General features: G+C 43.8%; 1 protein-coding gene across 6 annotated transcripts; it reads left to right on the forward strand.

Moving 5' to 3' along the window:
* Nucleotides 1-3674: 3674 nt before the first annotated feature.
* On the forward strand, nucleotides 3675-21010 carry KCTD6 (potassium channel tetramerization domain containing 6). 6 transcript variants are annotated; one of them, XM_079114443.1, is made up of 3 exons: nucleotides 3675-3692; nucleotides 17797-17866; nucleotides 19602-21010. In XM_079114443.1, exons 2-3 carry the CDS (start codon nucleotides 17840-17842, stop codon nucleotides 20286-20288), a joined length of 714 nt encoding a protein of 237 aa, XP_078970569.1. In that variant the 5' UTR covers nucleotides 3675-3692; nucleotides 17797-17839; the 3' UTR covers nucleotides 20289-21010. The 6 variants fall into 6 exon arrangements, with proteins under 6 accessions (XP_078970569.1, XP_078970568.1, XP_078970570.1 ...); XM_079114442.1 differs by lacking the exon at nucleotides 3675-3692 and adding an exon at nucleotides 3735-3752; XM_079114444.1 differs by lacking the exon at nucleotides 3675-3692 and adding an exon at nucleotides 10013-10157.
* Nucleotides 21011-21867: the final 857 nt, after the last annotated feature.

Genomic DNA, 21867 nt, shown 5'->3' on the forward strand with positions numbered 1-21867 from the left:
TGAGGCTGAGAGGTTGAAGCCAGGGGTGCTGATGACAGAGTCCGAGAGCAAGTGGGGGTCCCACCCGTCACCACAGACCTGATGTCAATATCAGAAATGAGTGACATGCGTGAGATGATCTTGGATCCCAGAATATGGCTCTTCACACGGACACCATAGTAACCACACTACAGGAATCCTTTTTTGCTGAGATGACAATGCACCCACAGTTAGCCATGGAGGTCTTGGGCTCCCCATTATCATCACCAATCCTGAGGGACATTTTAATAGGTTTAAAAAAGCCTTCTTGCCTTGTAATCATAGCTTTTATTTCATAAGCTCTTGGAACATCTATAGATCCCCTACTATGGTAGCTTCACAAACAGTACCAATGGCACCTTGTGTAAAATACAGGAGCTCTACGAGGTAACTATGAGAGAGGAAACTGTCTCTTTCCTTCCTGTGTAGCAAAAGACAAATTAATATGGAAAAAAAAACCCACAAATTTGTTTCATGTATTATGTGAAGCTCAAACCTTCATGAGGAAACAGATCCTGGAAGAAGCAGTTAAACCTGAGTGTTTTTACACTAGGTTTGATGAAGAGTGGGTAGTTTGGGAAAATGTGATAGGACCAAAGGGTGTAAAGGACAAAAGTTAGTTAGTGGGAGAAGGCTACCAACCCCTGAGGCCGGTATTATGGTTTGGATGTAGGGTGTCCCCCAAAAGCTCACATGTGAGACAGTGCAGGAAGGTTCAGAGGAGAAATGATTGGGTTGTGAGAACCTTAATCGAATCAGTGAATTAATCCCTGATGGAATTAATTGAAGTGGTGGAGATTGGAATTGGGGTGTGGCTTTGGGGTATATGTTTTGTATCTGGAGAGTACAGACTCTCTCTCTCTGCTTCCTGATGATGTGAGCTGCTTCCCTCTGCCACACTCTCCCACCATGATGTTCTGCCTCACCTCGAGTCCTGAAGAATGGAGCTGGCCTTCTATGGACTAAGACCTCTGAAACCTGAGCCCTCAAATAAACCTTTTCTCCTCTACAATTGTAAATGATTGGTCGGATCATTTAGTCACGGCAGTGAAATAGCTGACTAAAACAGCCGGCTCCTTCAGATTCCTCTCAGTGTCCCTCCATCTTTGGGTATAGAGAGGGCATCCCTTCTCAAGTCAGGGGCTCTTTGACCTGCTACAGGGGAAGACCAGAGAGTCCCTCCTGCACCTGCTGTCTCTCACATTCCTTCAGTCTAAAACATTCAACATCCAAGTTGCCATGTTTTGGGGTAGCATGCGCTGAACCCCATCATAACCTCATCGTGTTTCAGACAATCATGTAGAACTCCTGACAAAGCAAGACATTTGAGGTGGGGGCAGTTCCTGGGTTCCCTCACTGGGTTGAGGGAGAGGATGGGCATCCAGGCAGGAAGAAGTGTGGAAAGGGAGGCCCTGGCACCCGGAGAGATGCATCCTGGGAAGGACTGCACAGAACAGGCAGGGCTTTGAGTTCTTGTTGAGCAGGGTAAGTGGTCTGGGTTAAGAAGGGGGCAGGAGGGCAACTCAAGCTTGAAATACCTTATTTTCTAGAATTTTAATTAATTTATTTTTGGTACTGGAGATTGAACCCAGCGGGGCTTAACCACTGAGCCACACCCCTTTCCCTTTTTTTATGTTTTATTTTGAGACAGGGTCTCCCTGAGTTGCTTAGGGCCTCACTAAGTTGCTGGGGCTGGCTTTGATCTCCTGATTCTCCTTCCCCAGTCTCCTGAGTTCCTGGGGTTACTGGCGTGCACCACCGCTTGAAATACCTTACTGACAAGTGTGGGGGGGCACTGAGCAGTCAGGGAAGATAAGAACTCAGATTGTGGAGTTGTTACCAGCCTTTGCAGGCCAGATGGCCATACTGTATCCAGGCAGCTTTATTCCCAAGTGACAGGTAAACTTTTCCAAGGTGAGAGACACATGGAGATACTCTTGGGACTAAGGATGGAAATCAGGGCTCCCTGAGTCCTCAACCAATATAAGATCCATTCTCTATAATTACAGGGAGTCATAATGGTGAAGAGGATGGTGACGCTCAAGGACAACCACAGGCCTTTCTCTCAACACTGGTGAGAACCAGACTCCTTCCCCTGGTTCCACAGCTTCCAGCAGAGTTCTGGAAGCTGATTAAAGAGGAGGTCAGAAACAGCAGGTAATTAGAAACCTTATAAAAAAGAACACTCTTGTCTAACTTCCTTAAGCATCTCCATGACTGGAAGTGGGGGAAGGGTTGGAAACGGCTGGCTACAAGGGTCACCTCTGCCAGAGAGCTGGCCTGGAGGCTGGGACAAGTGTGATGAGGGACAGGGCTCTCCCCGGGGACAAGGAGGGGGAAGGAGGTACTTAGGAATTTAGTTCTGAGTTGGGGCAGCTCTGGTGAGTGGGAGGTCATTTACCAGTGGCACAAAGACCAAAAGAGACTTAGAGAGGGACACCACCCCCACACAACACTCACACAGAACCACCATAAAAAGGGGCAGAATGGAGTGGATTTTCCCACTGACCAGTCCCATGGCTGCTCTCCTTGATGGGTAGGTAGTTGGAAGGAGCTCAGCAGTCTTGGGTCCAAATAACCCATGCAGCTGGGGAACGGTGGCAGACGCTTGTAATCCCAGTGGCTCGGGAGGCTGAGGCAGGAGGATCGTGAATTCAAAGCCAGCCTCAGAAACTTAGTGAGACCCTAAGCAACTCAGTGAGACCCTGTCCCTAAATAAAATACAAAATAGGGCTGGGGATGTGGCTCAGTGGTTGAGAGCGCACCTGAGTTCAATCTCCAATACCAAAAGCAAACAAACAAAAAACAAAAACAAATAACCCCATGTAATTGACAGCTTTAGGGTCCTGACACCTCCCAGGGGTTCCCAGGGACTACACCCTAACTTGGGAGGGCATGGTGGGTAGCATGCAAGTGTGAACCCTACATTCCAATCTTTGGGGTCACCTCCCTCTGTGGGACATTCTCATCATTTCTATCTCTGGCCCAACACAGAGCCCCCCATTTATAGTGCTCAAGTGGCTTTTTGTTTTCTTTTTTCTTTTTTGTCTTTGTACTGGGCATTGAACCCAGGGTGCTTAACCACTGAGTCACATCCCCAGCTCTTTTTATATATTTTATTTAGAGAGAGGGTCTCACTGAGTTGCTTAGGGCCTGGCTAAATTGCTGAGGCTGGCTTTGAACTTCCGATCCTCCTGCCTCAGCCACCCCATCCACTGCGATTATAGGTGGGCACCACCTTGCCTGGCTTCAAGTGACTGTTTTGGAAAACCCCCAGAATGACCCAGACTGTTTTCTTTTGCATTCCTGTTCCACAGTATCCTGATGCGCCTGTGGCTGGGGTGGGGAGAGAACTCGGGTGTGGGGTGTGCTGTACCTGACCGGGGCAAGGCAGCTGGGGTGGGGGGTGGGAAGGAAGCTGCCCGCTGCAGGCGGTCATGGGAGACACTCAGCCCCTTTCTGGCTCCCTGGTCGCGTTTCATTTGCCAGCTCCTTTTCCCACCTTGTTGACTTTTTCCTCTTCAATGCTCTTCCATTTCTCTGCTCTGTAAACATCACCACCTCCCAGGTGCCAGGGTTGTTCCAGGTGAAAGAGGCTCCAGATGAAGACGGAGGAGACACAGTCCTCTCTGTCAGATCACCGTCTGGTTGGTGACGGACCATTTCAAAGCAGAGTGCGTGTTGTGCTTCCTGGGGGCTGGCGGCGGGGCTGAACTGGGATCCTGGGCAGGCGGGTGAGGAGGGCTAAGGGGGTGGGGATGCATGCTAGGATTCGCCTCTCTTACCCCTTCATCTCAGCTACCATTGTGCTGGGCTAATACACCAACTTGGGAGTGATGGTTCCTGATGGGTTGCCAGATAACATACAGGACAACCATAGGCCTTTGTGGATTTATGTATGTATGTATGTATGTATGTATGTATGTATGTATGTATGTATGTATGTATTTATTTATGGGACCAGGGACTGAACCTGCGGGTGCTTAACCACAGAGCCACATCCCCCAGCCCTTTTTATTTTTGATTTTGAGACAGGGTCTCACTAAGTTGCTGAGACTAATCTTAAACCTACCATCCTCCTGCCTCAGCCTCCCAAGCAGCTGGGATTCACGGGCATGCATCCCCACACCCAGGTAAATGCTTGTATTTGATATAATATTTGGGATATACCTATATGAAAGCATTATTCATTGTTTAGCTGAATTCCAAATATAACTGAGCATCCTGTCTTCATTTGCTATATCTGGTAGCTCCAGTTGCTGATGAATGAACAGAAGATAGCTGAGTGAACAGAGGGAAGGGTGTGCCTGCAGAGGGAACAGCATCTTCAAAGACCTGGAGTTGAGCGGTCCTGGAATTCATCTCAGGAACTGAACATGGTCCCTTCAGCTTGAGTGTGGAGTGCAAGGGGAAGGGAGGTGGTGGAGAAAAGGCCACAAACTGTCATGTAGTTGTTGAGTATTGCCGGGCACTATGATGAATGCCTGTAATCCCAGTGGTTCAGGAGGCTAAGGCAGGAGGACCACAAGTTCAAAGCCAGCCTCAGGAAGTTAGCAAGGCCCTAAGCAACTCAGCGAGACCCTGTCTCTAAATAAAATATAGAAAAGGGCTGGGGATGTGGCTCAGTGGTTAAGCGGCCCTGAGTGCAATCTCACGTATCAAAAAAAAAAAAAAAAAAAAAAAAAGTTAAAATAAAAATAAATAGTTGTTGAGTATGTAATACGTGTCAGACACTGTACAATTCTGTTCTTATTGTAGGGTGCTGTTCCAAGCCACAGATGCAGCCTATGCCTTTAGGGAGCTCACAGTGCTGCTGAGAGGCAGGGAGGTGGGGAGAGGGAAAGGCAGGCCCTGTGCAAGTTATAGCTAGGGGACCTCAGCCTCTCTGAGAGGTTAGCAAAGTCCTCCCTGAAAAGGTAACCATATGCTGAAAGAAGAAGAGAGAGAGAGGCATCCAAGAGCTGGGGGAAGAGCGTTCTAGGCACAAGGAACAGAATCATGGAAGGCCCCAAAGTGAAAAAAATACGAGATTGGTCCCAGAAACTGAAATGTGGCCAAAGCAGCTGAGGCCCAGAAAGAGGTAAGAGGGCCAGGGGAGGAGGCTGGGCAGAGATGGAGCACACCAGAGCGAGTTTGGATTTGATCCTGAAGGCAAGGGGAACCTCTGCAGGGGTATAAGGCAGGCACAACCCAAGTTGTGTTCTTGAAGGTGACTCAGGCTGGAGAGAGGAAGACAGATGGGAGGCGTGGGGAGGCAGAGGGAACGAGGAAGACCAGTGAGGGAGCTACTGCAGATGTCCAGGATGGACACATTGGTGGCTTGGCCTGGTGCAGTGGTGGTGGAGATAAAGAGGGGGAAGGAGAAATGGATCCAGGCTGCACTGAGGGGGAAGACTTGGCAGGCTGGGTTCTCTGGCACTGGGAAGTGAGGGGGAGGCAGGAGCAGGCATGACTCAAAACTTCTGGTTTGGGCAGATGGAAGGACGGTGGCACCATTTGCTGAGCTGAGCTGGGGACTTGGGAGGTTTGGGGGTGGTGGAAGAGAGTTGTGGTTTGCATACGTGATGGATGAGGAGGCCGGTGGTGGACCGTGGTGCGGTGGACTGTGAGGGAGGAGAAGACCACGTGGAACCAGGTGGAACTGTGTTCCAGTCTCCCCTCCCACACGGCTGCTGCGTGGCCTTGACCAATGACTTCACCTCTCCTTGCTTAGTTTTCTCATCTGTACCGTGGGATGGTGAGGCTGATCTGCTCTCAGAGTTGTGGCAAGGGTGTGGTGTCAGCCTCCAAAATAAGCCCCGTTGACCTCTCCTGCCAGTGTTCACGCCCTCCCACACTAGGAGGGCCGGTCTGCAAGACCAAAATAATATGGGTATGTCACTCTCCAGGCTGAGTTATAAAAGACATGGTGGCTTCTGCCTTTTTCTCGCTTAGATCACTTGCTCTGGCGATGTCAGCTGCCATTTGTCAGGGGAGGCTCATGTGACAAAGAAATAATGCCTTGTGTTAAAAGCCACATGAGTGATATTGGAAGCCAGTGCTCTGGTTGGCTGAGGACTGTAGCTCTGGTAACAGTTGGATTGCAAGCTCATGACAGACGGCGCTGCTTCCAAATTCTTGACCCACAGAAACTGTGAGATGATAAATGTATGTGGTTATAAGCTTCTACATTTTGAGATGATTTGTTACAGGCAATAGATAACTGATACAGAGGGTAAAAGCACTTAGCCCAGGGCTTGGCTTACAGGTTGGGGCTTTAGAATATGCAGGATCTGCAGCTCTGGAGTTCAGGCGAGAGGGCTGGGCTGGAGATATGGATCTGGGAACCTCTGGCTTAGTTTTAGTAATGGAATCTATGGAGGTGGCTGAGCCAGTGCATCAGGGAAGGGTAGACAAAGAGAGAGGATGGCATTGAACAGAAACTTGGGCATAGCTGGGCCTGGTGGCACGTGTCTGTAATCACAGTGACTTGAAAAAATGAAGTGGGAGGATTGCAAATCCGAGGCCAGCACAGGCAACTTAGTAAGACTCTGTTTCAAAATTTTAAAAAAGGGCTGGGGATGGGGCTCAGTGGTAGAGTGCCCCTGCGTTCAATCCCCAGTACTTTGGGCAGGGGGTAAGGGGAAGGAGAGAAAGAAAGAAAGAAACTTAGCCACTTGGGAGGCTGAGGCAGGAGGATCACAAGTTCAAAGCCAGCCTCAGCAACTCAGGGAGACCCTAAGCAACTTAGTGAGACCCTGTCTCTAAATAAAAAATAAAAAGGGCTGGGGATGTGGTTCAATGATTAAGTGCCCCTAGGTTCAATCCCTGGTACCAAAAAAAAAAAAAAAACAAAAACAAAAAAACCAATAATAAATAAATAAATAAATTATTAAATAGAACCCAGCAGCCTATTGGAAAAACTATATATCACAAATTTATTCCAGGAATGCATGGATGGTTTAATAAAATCCATGATTGTGATTTACTTTATTAGGGGGAAAATTCCACATTTGATAAAATTCAGTACCCATTCATAGTAAAGCAGAATAATGCTTCCTTACCCTAAAAAAAGTTTATCAAAATCTATGACAAACACCATACTTAATGGTGACACATTAGAAGCAGTAAAGAAATACTACCACCACTGCTGCTACACTGTGCAAGGGAAGTTAGCACAGAAAAGCAAGGAAAAGGAAATAAAATAAAGCTTAGATAGGAGATGCAAACTGTCTCTACTTGCAGACTCTATGATTATTTACACAGAAAATTCAAGAGAAACTTCAGACTTATTAGCACAAAACAGTTCCTTCAATTTGTTGAATAAAAAATGATTTAACAACCAATTGTATCTCAATAACCATAAATGAATGATGAAATATAAACATAAATACAAATATAATTTATAATTGTTATCAAGCCTTTAAGATATGAAGGAACTGATCAGACCAAAAAACAGAACACACACACCCAAACAAAACCACTGACAGAGTTAATCCTTGTCAGTCTTTATTTGGGGAAACAGAAGACTTGAGAGAGTAGATGACTGTTTCAAGGACACTGTTAAGTTGGAAGCACATCTGAATTTTCAGTGGCACTGAATCCAAGAGATCTAAGTCTTGGGTAATTTCTGTTTTGTCTTCTTGTAAAAAATTAAACTCATTGTCAGGCTGTGGGTGTATAGCTTGGTGGTAGAGTCGGTATGGCTTGCAAGGCCGTGAGTTCTATCTGCAGCACCACAAAAACAAACACAATGTTATGATTTAGATGTGAGGTGTCCCCCAAAGCTCAAGTGTGAGACAGTGCAAGAAGGTTCAGAGGTGAAATGATTGGGTTATGAGGCCCTTAACCCAATCAGCGAATGAATCCCTTGATGGGGATTAACCAAGTGGTCACTGAAGGGCAGGTAGGGTGTGACTGGAGGAGGTGGGCATCCAGGGGCCTACCTTTGGGGGATGTATTTTGCATTTGTCTAGTGGAGTCTCTCTCTCTCTGCTTCCTGGAGTCATGCTCCCAGTTGCTTTCTTCTACCATACCCTCACCTCCAGGAGTGCAGCCAGCTGTCTATGGACAGATCTCTGAAACTGTGAGCCCCAAATAAATTTTTCCTCCTCTAAAATTATTCAGGTCAGGTCTTTTAGTCACAGTAGTGAAAAAGCTGACTAAAACACACCCTCTACCACTAAACTCATTGTATTTTTCTGATTAGAAATTCAATATCTATATATTCTAGACAATAAATAAAATTCAGAAAAACATTAAGAAGTCGTAAGTCAGTAACATTTGCATCCTATTACCTGCAACACTATGATTAATGGTGTGGTGTTTTTCCTTTAAAATAACTATGTTTATTTGTTTATTTATTTTTGGTACTGGGATTGAACCCAGGGGTGCTTGGCTGAGCTGCATCCCCAGCCCTTTTTTTTTGTTTGTTTGTTTTTTAATTTTGAGACAGGGTTTTAGAAAGTTGCTTAGGGCCTACTTAGACTGCTGAGGGTGATTTTGAATTTGTGATTCTCCTGCCTCAGCATGCCGAGTGGCTGGGATTACAGACGTCTTCCACGGTGCCCAGTATATATGTTTTTAAAAACAAAATTAGGATTATACTGTGTATACTATTTTGTGTACTTATTGTTTTCACAAACACTTCCCTGTATCCTCACCTAGTTTTTGTGAATGTAATGTATTCAGTGATGTTGATGAAGCATGTTATTTATTTAGCCTATCAATTTGAGTTTTTGGAGAAAACCCAGATATGACTGTGACGATCATATTGATTGAGAGTTCAATTCTGAGCCAGGCATGGTGGTGTACATCCGTAATCCCAGCTGCTCAGGAGGCTGAGGCAGGAAGTTCAAAGCCATTCTCAGTGACTTAGGGAGGCTCTAAGCAATTTAGAGACCCTGTCTCTAAATAAAATACAAAAAAGGGCTGGGGATGCAGCTCAGTGGTTGAGTTCAATCTGGGTTCAATCTGGTACCCTCCCCCTAAATGTTCAATTTTGAGAATCTCCTCTCACACGTGAAGAAATGATGAAATCCAGGTGAGGTTAGTGGTTCTCCTGGAGAAGGGAAACCGGCCAAACCAATCTCACATAACTGGTCCTACCTAGAAAGGGACGTTGTGAAAAGCATTCGGAGGGGCTGTGCCCCAAGATCAATTAGCTCTGAGGCTTTAGGTATTCCACACCTTGGCCTTTTGACATGGGAACCTCCACCAGCCTCATCTAGGGCAGAACTTCTAGACTCCAAGCCTTTGCACAGGTCATTTCGGTTGTTGAAGTTGGCTCTGTACTTCTCTCCATCTGGCTGCCCTTGGCTGCCACCAGGTCGGATAGGTGGCCCCTGGGGGTTCCTTACAGTCCTTTTTATAAGGCGGCCTTCCTAACGCTGGACGAGGCCAGGAGGGGCTCTGGTCACAGGCCGGGCGTCCAGGTCTTCATTGCCCACTGCATCTGAAGCAGGGGTCCTCTTCCCTCATTTCCACCTAAGTCTTCTAGTCATGCCCCTCCCAACACTTATAATCTTATTTTGTCAACTAGCTTTTTCCTTGAGTCTTGGGACCCGCCGCGATTTTGGTGGCCGCTCCCCAGGCTTGGCACGTGGTGGGAGGGATCCACTCAAGTTTGTGAAATGAATGAGGAGAAACACCTGTGGAGACACTAGCGCACAGGGCAGAGCGAAGGGAGAGAACCGGGTTTGAGGGCACGGGGTTGGGAGGACCCCGGACTGCAGGCGGAGGCAGGGAGCGAGGGCGTGCCCTGGGTGGGGCTTAGATAGCCGGGGCGGAGTCTTGGGCGGGGCTGGCGCTTTGGGGCGGGGCTTCGGGGCTGCGATACAGCGCGTCTGGTGACCCAGTCCTGGCTGTGCGGGTTGAATTCCCACGGCGGTCGGGCTCCCTAATCTCTCTGACCTCCCGCCCGCGCCACCGTTAGGGGGCGCCCGCGCTCGTGGCGCCGCAGCTCTGCTGGGAAGGCGCCGCCCGCGCTGGGCAGCTGGAACCGCAACTCCGGGCGCCGGCTCAGTCGTCCCTTCTGCCGCCGCCGCCGCCGCCGCCGCAGCCGCCGCCGCTGCCTCAGGGCGCGGGCTCGCTCGTCCCCGTGCTCGCGCTCTCCGGCCGCCGGCATCTCCCGGCCGGGCCGCCGCCGCCGCTGTCGCGCTGTGAGTGGGGCGGGCGTAGGGCTTTCGGGGCCCGGGCTCGGGAGGGCCGGGGATAAGGAGAAGCCGGTGCCCGGTGGCTAGGGGAGCGGAGCTGAGAGGATTGGGCAGGGGCGCCTGGAGCCGGGAGGTGGCGGGCCGCGCTGAGGGGACCGCGGGGAGCTCGGGCCGCGCGTCCCGGGGCTGGCACGAGCCTGCGGCGGGGCTGCCCTCGGCCGGGCCTGGGCGGGGATTCCGGGGCCCGCCCGGCAGGGACGCGCGGCCCCGCGGGCGGAGGTTCGGGGCTCCGGTGCGCGCCCCTCACCCGGGCGGGGAGCATCGCCCGCTCCGCGCCGGGGCCGGGTCGGGTTCGCGGGCTTCGCTGGCCGGGCGACAGCGGAGCGGGGCCCGGACGGGAAGAGTCCGGGTTTGCTCGAAAACGATGTGTTTTGGGGGGATGGCGCTTCCTAGCTAGCGCTTGCCCCAGTTGAAAGCGTACGGAAGGGCTTCTGAGCATTGCCTTTGGGATTTTCTGGTCCGAAGAGACACACAGATTGCAGCCGAGTTCGTTGCTCAGATGCTCAGATTTGTATATGTCGTGGCATTTCTGATGCTTGATGTCAGAGGTGATAAATGACCGTGGTAATGGGGAGCCCCTGCAGCACCTGCTGGACTGACGGTGCTGGAGGCTGTGTCTGGGGGTGGGACCGGGAAATGAAACGTGACCGAGATCCTGTTTGGATATTCTGCTGAAGTTATCATGTTTCTGTTCAAGTATACCAGTTCTGGAACAAGTTGATAAATCCAGTTTTGAGACTTTGTTGATAGAAGAGATTTGGGTGGCAAATAGACCTGGGATGACCCTTTTTGGCTAAGAATGTTTGGGGTAGCTCAAGTATCTTCTTCTTTCCCATATCCCCCTGGCATGTTCATCTTCTTCGCTGTCACAAATGCCCTAGGACCAGAATGATCCTGGAAAAAGAAGCTGAGATAGCACAGGCCTGAGCCCCAGGTTGAGATGTTTTCAAGTGAACAAGCGTGTAGCTAGGAAAAGGATGTTTTTATGAGCAGGGTTGGTAAGTTGGGAGAACTTGCTCTTTGATTGAACACCATCAGTCGATAAGGAGATGTTTTTTGTAATGTCTTAAGTATCAAGGATAGCCATAGATGCCATTGCTAAGTTTTGTGGTATGAATATTCATAAATCATATTTTAACCAAACCTTTTACTACATAAAGGAGTCCTAGGTGAATGCTGTGACTCCCTCGTGTGTTTTGGATTTGGATTTTTGAGGGCTATTTAAAATGAAGTTCACGTATGTATTTGCATTCAGCTTTACCTTGGAGATAATCCTGAGTCATGCTTTAGAGAAGTTCCTTCTCAGATCAGACACTCAGATGTCTGTGGTCTCCGTAAACATTGGACTCTGCCCTTTACCTGTACTGTACTTGTCTGGAACTCTGAGGAAATGTGGACTTGAGGACACTGGAGGCATATTAAGAGGCCATCACCTCCTTTTTGCCCTCTCTGCATGCCTGTGCTCTAAATTACTTTGCTCACATTCTTAAATTTCTCTCTTTCTCATAGAAATTTTGTTGATCCTACTGCCACAAGTGAAAATACTTTCACATTTGTATAATACTTGTTTTATATTCATGATCTTGTTTATGTTATCCATTTACTCAAGGAGGAAGCTGGGCATATGAGTGATTTACTCAGGGTCTCATAATAGTAATGAAGCAGAATTGGGGCTCTGGTCCTTCCTTCCCAGTAGTCAGTTTTCTTTCCTTTGCACTTGCCTGCATGTGACTTCAGAACCTTACTCCTGGATTGTTGCCCTATAGGCCAGTTTTTACTTTCATGTAGTGTTGAAATGGTCTAATTAGTTTTGAGGGAGGTGATATTATCTCATGAGGGTAAGATGAATTTTATGATTTTGTGACTCTGTGACAGTTCTTTAGCAATAAGGTCACTTTTCAATCTAGAGCTCTTCTGTTCTAGACCACATGGTTGAGAGAGGAGAAAGAATTACTTAAGAAAAGATCCATTTCTGTATTGGTTGGGTTAGGGCTAATCTAACATTATAAGCGCATTATCCTTGTATGCTTAGCTACTTGTGCTGACTTGTATGTGGATGTTAACCCAAAAGACTCCTTTAGATGTCGCTGAACTAGTTACTATAAAAAGTATTTCACTTTCAAACTCCCACGTTTCAAGAACAGAAACTCAGTACAAAGGCAATTTTGAAGGTGAGTATAGACGGAGAGACTTTATTGAGTCCTCTCTTCCGAATGCCAGACACAAAGGTTTCAGTAGAAAAGCATTTTAAAGGGCTACCTGGAAACTCTGAGAAGGCAGTAGTTAAGAGAGTCTTCTTTTTTCTTTTTGGGGTCCCAGGGATTGAACTCAGGGGCACTCGACCACTGAGCCTCATCCCTAGCCCTTTTTTGTATTTTATTTAGAGACAGGGTCTCACTGAGTTGCTTAGGGCCTTACTTTTGCTGAGCCTGGCTTTCTACTCTGGATCCTCCTGCCTCTGCCTCCCAAGCCACTGCGATTTACAGGCGTGTGCCACAACGCCTGGCCAAGATTTTTCTTACTACTTGATCAGATTTGGAGGTTTCTGTTGCAGAGTATAGAGTGATATATGGGAGAAGGACTTTGCCCTGGGGGATTCTTAGTCTGTAGCAGAAAAGAGCAACCCAGAATATTTGTGTTAAATTTAGTTCATCATAATCCATGAGCCTGTAAATGCAATTCTACTGCGGTAAGGAGGATGGCATTTAGGGGTTAGGTTATTTTGTAAATTACTAATTTATTGGATTGTGTGTTCTTCAGATATGCTACCTTGAAAAAATCTGTAATTTATTTTTTAAAAATATTTTTAGTTGTAGACGGTCACAATTCCTTTATTTTTATTTATTATTATGTGGTGTAGAGGATCGAACCCAGTGCCTTCCACGTGCTAGGCCAGCACTCTACCTCTGAGCTACAACCCCAGCCCTGTAATCTCTTTTAAAGCTTCTATAAGTTTTTCAGCATGTGCTTTCCTTAACTGAACTACCTGCTAACATTACACCATCAGAATTTATACATTAGTCATGATAACCTTTTAAGATTAAACCTAGGCAAATTTTCAGTGCTGCCTTATAGACTTTGAGACAAGAATTTATTTGGATCAAAGGTCAGATCTTTTCAGATGAATTGATTTTTACCAGGCCAGGAAGTGTTGTGTTTTGAATTTTATAATTGTGCTTGGTTGCTTTCACTTTTGGGGGGATGGGTACCAAGGATTGAATTCAGGTGCACTTGACCACTGAACCACATTCCCAGCCCCTTTTTTTAGAGTCAGGGTCTTACTGAGTTGCTTAACGCCTGGCTTCTGCTGAGGCTGGCTTTGATCCTCCTGCCTCAGCCTCCCAAGTTGCTGGGTTTATAGGCATGTGCCACCACATCCAGGTTTTTCACTGCCATTTTTTTTTTTTCCTTCTTTGCAGTGCTGGGGATTGAACCTAGGGCCTTGTGCTTTCAAGGCAAGAAATCTACCAGTTGAGCTATATCCCTAGCTCTCACTGTCATTTAAAACAATCTTTAGTATGGAAAGTCACTGGAAAAAAATTTTTTTTGTTACCCTTATAATCTCTGTTCCTCACAAATTTTCTGAAATATTAGATATTTCTTTACCTTATCAAATAACACAGACCCATTTGATGCCTACTTCAGGGTCTTCCTTTTGCTGCTTGTCTTGTGGTCATTTAACTTCTCATTAAGCCCTTAAGGGGAGTCTGTACCAGAAGAGAGAAAAGATGAAAAGCAAATGAATCATTTTCTAATTGTTAACAGCTCTGGAAAATGATTTAGTAGAAGAGATTGAAGCTATTCCGGAAATTCTTTTGGATTTTGTTTTATTTCATCCATCTGCATTGCCTCTGATATGTTCTGAATAATAGTCATTAATTCAGAATCCAGTATTGGGTAAGCAGGAATCAGGAATCTTCCTGGCTTTTTTCTTTTTCTTTTTTTGGTTTCTTGCTGTATCTAAACATCTCTACAGAGGACATTTAGAAACAAGGAGTAGAGGTAAAATTTAATACTTTTTCCCCCTTTGAGCTCTTTAGTGACCAATTTGACATTTTTAGAGTTTCGTCATTATTATTGGAAGTGACTAACCCTGACTTTGCTTCAGTTTATTTTGATGAATCTTATACACAAGTATAGAAAGACTTTTGGGTGCTTTTTAAGAAATATGGGCTCATGTAGATTTCCATAATTGCTTTCCTGAATTATTAAGTTTGAGGTTTTTTACATCTTTGTACAGAATCTTGGCTTTCGCTGTAGAACAGATTCAGGGGCATCATTGCATTTTCTTTTTATGACTGCTCAAGACATTACCGTTTTGATTTAGTTGTAAAAAAGAACTACAAATAGACCTTGCCTAACAGTTATAACATCAATGTCTATTGGTATTCCATTTGTCATTTAGTAATTTAGATATTCATGGATTGGAGTTCTTTATGTCACTTAAGGCAGAGAACGTTATTCATTATTCACACTAGTGAGTGGTTTCTGCCTTTTTAAAATTTAGACTTGGGAATTTTTTTGTCAGGTGTACTGGGATTGAACTCAGGAACACTCAACCACTTGAGCCACATCCCTAGCGCTATTTTGTATTTCATTTAGAGACAGAATCTCACTGAGTTGCTTATGGCTTTGCTTTTGCTGAGCCTGTCTTTGAACTCATGATCCTTCTGCCTCAGCCTCCCAAGATGCTGGGATTATAGGCCATGGTGCCTGTCGACTCCGGGGAATTTTTACAAATCTGTTACGACTGCTTAGTTAGGGTGAGTTACTGTAAAATTGTAAATAAAACCCTAGTAGGTGGATAGGGTTAGTAGGTAACTATAGAGAGTCTAAAATTAATCCTTTTCAATTTCTTGGTTTTGGGGATTCTCTTCTTTCAATATCTATCCTAGGAGGGTATTTATGGAAAGATCTAGACCAGGAGTCAGAAAGCTCAAGTGCTTATTCAGTTACTTCCCAACTGTGGGCCTTGAACAAGCCACTTAATCTGCTTGGTTTCTCTATTTTGCATCTCTAAAATGGGAGCAGTAATTTGAGCTTGGATTATTTTATCAGCAGTGTTGGGGAGCAGGGGTTGGGGGGAAGATGTACATATCCCTGCCTATTTAAATTGCTTCTTCTTTCTGGAATCCCTTCTCAGGTTGTGCAAATTTTCTTTGTTCCATTGAGTGAGCTCTTCATTTTCCAGTTTGGACTTTTGGTCTTCCCTCCTGCAGGTTCTGCCTGTTCATCCATGTACACTTTGGAATTCTGTACTTCAGTTGCCTGTTGCCTTCTTTTGTAGAGCGAAGGCTCCATGAGGGCAAGGGTTGCCCTTTTTCTCCTATGTATCTGCATTGCATATATCCTCCCTCCCGGTAATTGATCTAAAATAATGTTGGTTGAATGATCAGTTATTGAGGTCATCAGGAAATACCAAAGGGTGACAGGGAATGCCAAAGATGAGCAGAATTTACCAGAACTTTCTAATGACTGGCCTTTTAAATTGCATGGTTACTGATTTGTTGTTATCAGTAGCTGCATGAGATGCTGGCAAGACGAGTTGGTAAAGTTCACTTCTTGGTTCTGTTTATTTCAGGCACTGTTTATGAAGCAAGTCAGAGGAATACAAATTTGTCCCAACAGCCCTGAATTTGACATTTGTTCCATTTCTCATCCTGTAGCATGTGGAGGCCTGTCTGTATCCAACTGTGGAGGGTAAAGAGTAAAAAACTGTACATCCTCTGGTCCACATTTTAGCTTGTTTGCTTTGAAGAATTTGCAAGGTGGAGAAATAGATGCTTCAGGCTCTGATTTCAGCCCCTGCTGTGCTATGCAAATGTTCTCTACATGCCTGAGTGACCTTTTGAGAAAGAGCCTTTGTGATCTTTTGTAGCCAGAGCTTGTTCTGGGAATTGTGTGCCAGATTCCTCTAAAAGTGGGAAAAGTGGATCTGTTCAAAGACCGCACAAAAAAAGCCGATGCTTTTCCTGGGTGAATATGGAGAGGTCCATGTTTCTTACCATCTCTTGCCAGCGCTTTTGAAATTTGCTCTACAGTTTGCTTTGCAGGTTGATTTGGGGAATGAAGTGTGTGAGAGGGAACTGACTAAGGCAATTCAGTAGCTGGGGAAGTGTTTAAGTGCTCTTGAATTGTAGATAAAAATAAATTCAAACTGGCATCATTAGCATATGGGTGTTTATTAGTGTCCTAAGACTGGCTCTCTAGATTGCTGACTGACAATTCTGAGCCAGATCAGGACGGTTCTTTATGCCCCAAATTATGCTCTAACAGTTTGTCATTTAAATTGCTTTCTATTTGTTTTGATTATTGCATGAAGAGAAATACCTCAGTATTAAAAGTATCTTTTTTATTATATAATAAATACTATTCTGATGTATTTCTGTGGAAAGTGATACTTGTATCTTGGGAAATTTATTTTTAATGTGTTTAGTGAGATGTTTATTTATTTAAAAAATTTTTTTAGTTGTTGATGGACTTTTTTTTTTAATTCACGTATTTATGTGCAGTGCTGAGAATAGAACCCAGTGCCTCACACATGCTAGGCAGGCGCTCTGTTACTGAAGCCACAGCCCTAGCCCCAAGATGTTTAATTCATATAGCTGAAATGCTGATGAATAGAAGCTTTCCCTGGGGCTGGGGATATGGGTTCGATCCCCAGCACCACAAAAAAAAAAAAAAAAAAGAAGTTTTCCCTTCCTTTTTTTTACCTTTCCTACTGTTTTACAGTACTGGGGATTGAACTCAGGGGCCCTTTACCAGTGAGCCGCATCCTAGGTCTTTTTTATTTTTTATTCTGAGACAGGGTCTGAGTAAATTGCTCAGAGTGACTCAAACTTGCAATCTTCCCACTGAGGCCTCTGGAGTTGCAGGGGTTACATACACTGCCACTGTGCCTGGCTTTCCTTTCTCTTTCTCTTTTTGATACTGGAAATTGAACCTAGGGGTGCTTTTTACCACTGCGCTACATCCCCAGTCCTTTTAAAATTTTTTTGATTTTTGAGACAGGGTCTTGCTCAGTTGCCCAGGCTGACCTTTAACTTGTAATCCTCCTGCCTTTTTCTTTATTTCTTTTTTTTTTTTTTTTTTTTTTTAATTTTTTAAAATTTTGTTCTAATTAGTTATACATGACATTATAATGCACTTTGACACATCCTATATAATGGAGTATAATTTCTCATTCTTCTGGTTATACATGATGTAACCTCCTGCCTTTTTCTTAAATGACCTTTCTGAGAAAGACCATCATCATCATAGGTTTGTACCAATATAAGGTTGAAGAGTTAGCCATAATATTCTTTTATGGAAATTCTAAAAACTGGACTTGTAGAGAAGAAAAAGAATTTGAATGGCTGGTTTATTTCTAGGCTCCTCCTCTTACTCCAAGTGTAGGAAATTCTCCCTTCTGGACAGGCTCTCAAGATACCCATAGAGCACCCTGCCAGGTCTTGGCCCTGTAGTAGGCTTTAGATGAACAAAGATGAGTCATTTTTTGGTGTTCTGCTCTGTTAGGTGGGAGAACTTTTTCCTCTATTTTCATACTTGCTTGTGCTATCATATGTCCTTTTTTCTCTTCCCAAAGTTTTCCTGGAAGCTGGGCTCCTGAAAACGCAGCGCTGGAGCAGATGGATAATGGAGACTGGGGCTATATGGTGAGTGGCTCTTGGCAGCTGCACTTTGAAGACTGGAAAATTATTTTTGTACCTTTTTTCCCCTTAGTCTTAGACATAATATATCTTACAAGGATGCAAATTAGGAACTTGTGCAACCCCTTTCCCCTTCAATTCATTTAGATGTGTTTTTCGGGGGTGTGTGTTGTTTGGTTTGGTATTTTAATGGAAGCAGACTTAGTATGGACTCTTGAAGTAACTTTTTATAATCACGTATTTGAGAGAGACCATCACTTTTTGGTCTTTAAAGTATATTACTCTTAAAACTGCCTGTGGAGTGGTGATACTAAAGGGTCTAGTATGTAATGGAGAACATTTTCTTGTGGCTGGGGAGATGACAGTCGAGAATGTGCCTCTTCTCCCTTTTGTGTGTTCCTGTGTCTCCCTGTTTTTCTCTTCCTCTGATGAGAAATATTTTACTTTCCTCATATCTGGGCATTACCCATGTCTTTACTTTTTCTTAAATATGGTTTCTAAAATGAAAGATGTGTTATTTAGAGGGTTTTGTTTCTCAAAATTAAAGGTCAGATTGCAACATTAATGTTACAAATGTGAATACACTATCAAGTTATGAAATTTTAAAACTACTACTAGCCTTTGAGTCTGTGATGGTTTTGTGGCTAGGTTGTGTTGACCCAGCTGTATATTTTAACTTAGTGTTTGAAACTACTATTTCCATAAAAAAGTTATAAAGATTAGGTAGGCACAAGGTTTTATTTATTTATTTATTTAAAAAAATTTTTTTTTGGGTTGTCAATGGACCTTTATTTTACTTATTTATATGTGGTGCTGAGAATCAAACCCAGTGCCTCACATGTGCTACACAAGCATTCCACAACTGAGCTACAGCCCCAATCCACAAAGTTTCAGTTTTAAAGATTTCATGACTTGTTCTTTTTTGAGTGGGGAAACTCCAAGGAAGTATTAAAAGTAAATATCTTTACATTATCAGATCATTTTTATTCTGTTGTATGTTAAACTGAGTTAAAAAAAAAAAGCTGAAGATCTTTAAAAAAAAAAATCAGAAAAAAATGAGTATATTTTAGCTTGAGGTTTTCCTTCCTGTGACCCAAACGCTCTCAAATACTGGTCTGAAACTGTAAGGCTCTGGAAGTCATGCCCTCGATTTTTTTTTTTTTTTTTTTTTTGTGGATGAACACAATACCTTTATTTTATTTATTTATTTTTATAGGTGCTAAGAATCGAACCCAGTGCCTCACATGTGCTAGGCAAGCACTCTACCACCACAACCCCAGCCCCATGCCCTTGATTCTTAAGTCTTTAAAGGACTGAATATATTCTTCTTTCCTTTCTTTTTCTTTCCTTTTGTTTTTTGGTACTGGGGATTGAACTGAAGGGAGCATTACCACTGAGCTGCATTCCTGGTCCTTTTTATTTTTGAGACAGGGTCTCATGAAATTACTATGGCTGCCCTTGAACTTGGGATCCTCTTTACCTCAGCCTCCTAAGTCTCTGAGATCACAGGCATGTACTACCATGCCCAGTTCCTTCTTTCTTTTTTATTGAAGCAAATGTTAGATCCCTTAATCTGGGTGGGCTTGTCACTGAAAGTAAAGCCATTTGCATTATGTATTTGCCAAATATGTTATAATTTAAAGGAATCTAGTGCTTTGCTTGTTACTATTAATTTTCTTAATTTGTCATAGTTAGGATTTATAAAATTTCAGGTGACTGATTATCTTTTAAAAAATTTCAGATGACTGACCCAGTCACGTTAAATGTAGGTGGACACTTGTACACGACGTCTCTCACCACGTTGACGCGTTATCCAGATTCCATGCTTGGAGCTATGTTTGGGGGGGACTTCCCCACAGCTCGAGACCCTCAAGGCAATTACTTCATTGATCGAGATGGACCTCTTTTCCGATATGTCCTCAACTTCTTAAGAACTTCAGAATTGACCTTACCCCTGGATTTTAAGGAATTTGATCTGCTTCGGAAAGAAGCAGATTTTTACCAGATCGAGCCCTTGATTCAATGTCTCAACGACCCAAAGCCTTTGTATCCTATGGATACTTTTGAAGAGGTTGTGGAGCTCTCTAGTACCCGGAAGCTTTCTAAGTACTCCAATCCAGTGGCTGTTATCATAACTCAATTAACCATCACCACCAAGGTCCATTCCTTACTAGAAGGCATCTCAAATTATTTTACCAAGTGGAATAAGCACATGATGGACACCAGAGACTGCCAGGTTTCTTTTACTTTTGGACCCTGTGATTATCACCAGGAAGTTTCTCTGCGGGTCCACCTCATGGAATACATTACAAAACAAGGTTTCACGATCCGCAACACTCGCGTGCATCACATGAGTGAGCGGGCCAATGAGAACACAGTGGAGCACAACTGGACTTTCTGTAGACTGGCCCGGAAGACGGATGATTGATCTCCAGCGCTGGGAGAAGTTCCTGGAAACTGACTCTCCAGGAAATGGAAGAGACTTTTTTTTTTTTTTTTTTTTTTAATCAATATTTTTTTTTTTTTTTTTTTTTTTTTTTTTTTGATGTTTGTATTTATTTGAAGGCATTGAGAACCAGAGGGAAGTTTTGTGCTTTAGCAGACTCTGTTTTGTTTCCTTTACCCTCAGTATGCATGTGCCTGTTCTGAGTCTCCAGATACCTTTTTTATAAAAAGAAGTCTGAAAATCATTATGGTATATAATCTACCCTTAACAAAGCTTTTTTTTATTACAGTGCTAAAATGATTTCTGATAAAATGGTCCCTAACTTAACTAGAAGGCTAAAAATACAGGAATGAAAGAGTACTCATGATGCCTTTGAAAAAATCAAATATCATGTAGGGTGACCTAGTTTCCAAACCAATAAGCAGTATTGTAATATTAAAGGAAAACTGTTCCAATCATTTAAAGGTACTTATTAAGTACTGCTTTTCACAGTTATGACAACTGTTTCTTTCTATGCATATAAATCAAGCAACCAAATATCTGTAGCCATGGAAATGTCTGACTAGAAATATTTATATTGGATTCTGAATACAAAATGTCCCTGTGGTAGAAATCTTCTTATGCCTGGTGCAGTATAATTCCCAAGTGTACTGTCCACCAGGGGGAAAAAAAAAAACCTAATAAAAAATGAAATAAGAAAATTAGATTTGTATTTATTGGTGGTTGTTATTACTTAAAGGAGAAAATCATATTTATTGTCTAAAGTATGCATTGTTTATGTCCTACTCTTTGATTTGAGAGGACTCAATGGAACCTTAGATTGTAGTTTATAAGAACTCTGTTGTGTCATTAAAGCAGGGATGGATAGAATTTTGTCTGGATGTCTAAAAGATTGCATATTTGAATGGTGAACATGCAGTTCGACAAAGTTTCCAGTGGGACTTATATTAAAGATTACAGATTGTTCTTCAGTTGTCATAATGCTGAATATGACTCATTATTTCAATTTCGTCCTAAGCATGGGAACAAGAATGATTCTAGCTATTTTACTCTCATATATTGTGGTTACCCACAATTATATGTTATTATCAAAGCTAAGTTTATTTCTGAAGAGAAGAAATAAACTGCTATAAATGAAGAATATGGAATAGTTGGGGAAATGTATGTAATTTTATTTCATTGTAGTCTTTTCTTTCTTTTTTTTTTTTTTAAGTACCGGAGATTGAGTCCAGGCCTCAGACATGCTCAAAACTACATTCCCATCCCATTTTATTTTATTTTGAAACAGGCTCCTGCGAAGTTGTCTAGGTTGGCCTCAAATTGGGATCCGGTTGCCTTAGCCTCCCAAGTAGCTGGGATTACAGCGATGCACCGTGCCACCACCCTGGCCTACTTCTAGTCTTATTTTGCATTTGATTCTATTTCTTGAAAGTTACAGGAAGGATTATGTTAATTATAGTGAGACTTCCTGGTTTGCTAGAACACCTTATAAAAGGAAGGCATGTAACTTCTGCCCTGTTTCCTAAGGGAAGAGTAGAACTCTGAGACTCTGTGCCCTGGG

This window comes from Sciurus vulgaris (assembly GCF_902686455.1).
Source record: "Sciurus vulgaris genome assembly, chromosome: 16".
In the NCBI taxonomy this organism is placed as follows: Eukaryota; Metazoa; Chordata; class Mammalia; order Rodentia; family Sciuridae; genus Sciurus; species Sciurus vulgaris.

Coding starts and splice junctions, on each gene's coding strand:
- KCTD6 (XM_079114443.1), top strand. CDS start 17,840: ATGGATAATGGAGACTGGGGCTATATG. Junction 17,867..19,601: donor ATGGAGACTGGGGCTATATG/GTGAGTGGCTCT, acceptor AAAAAATTTCAG/ATGACTGACCCAGTCACGTT.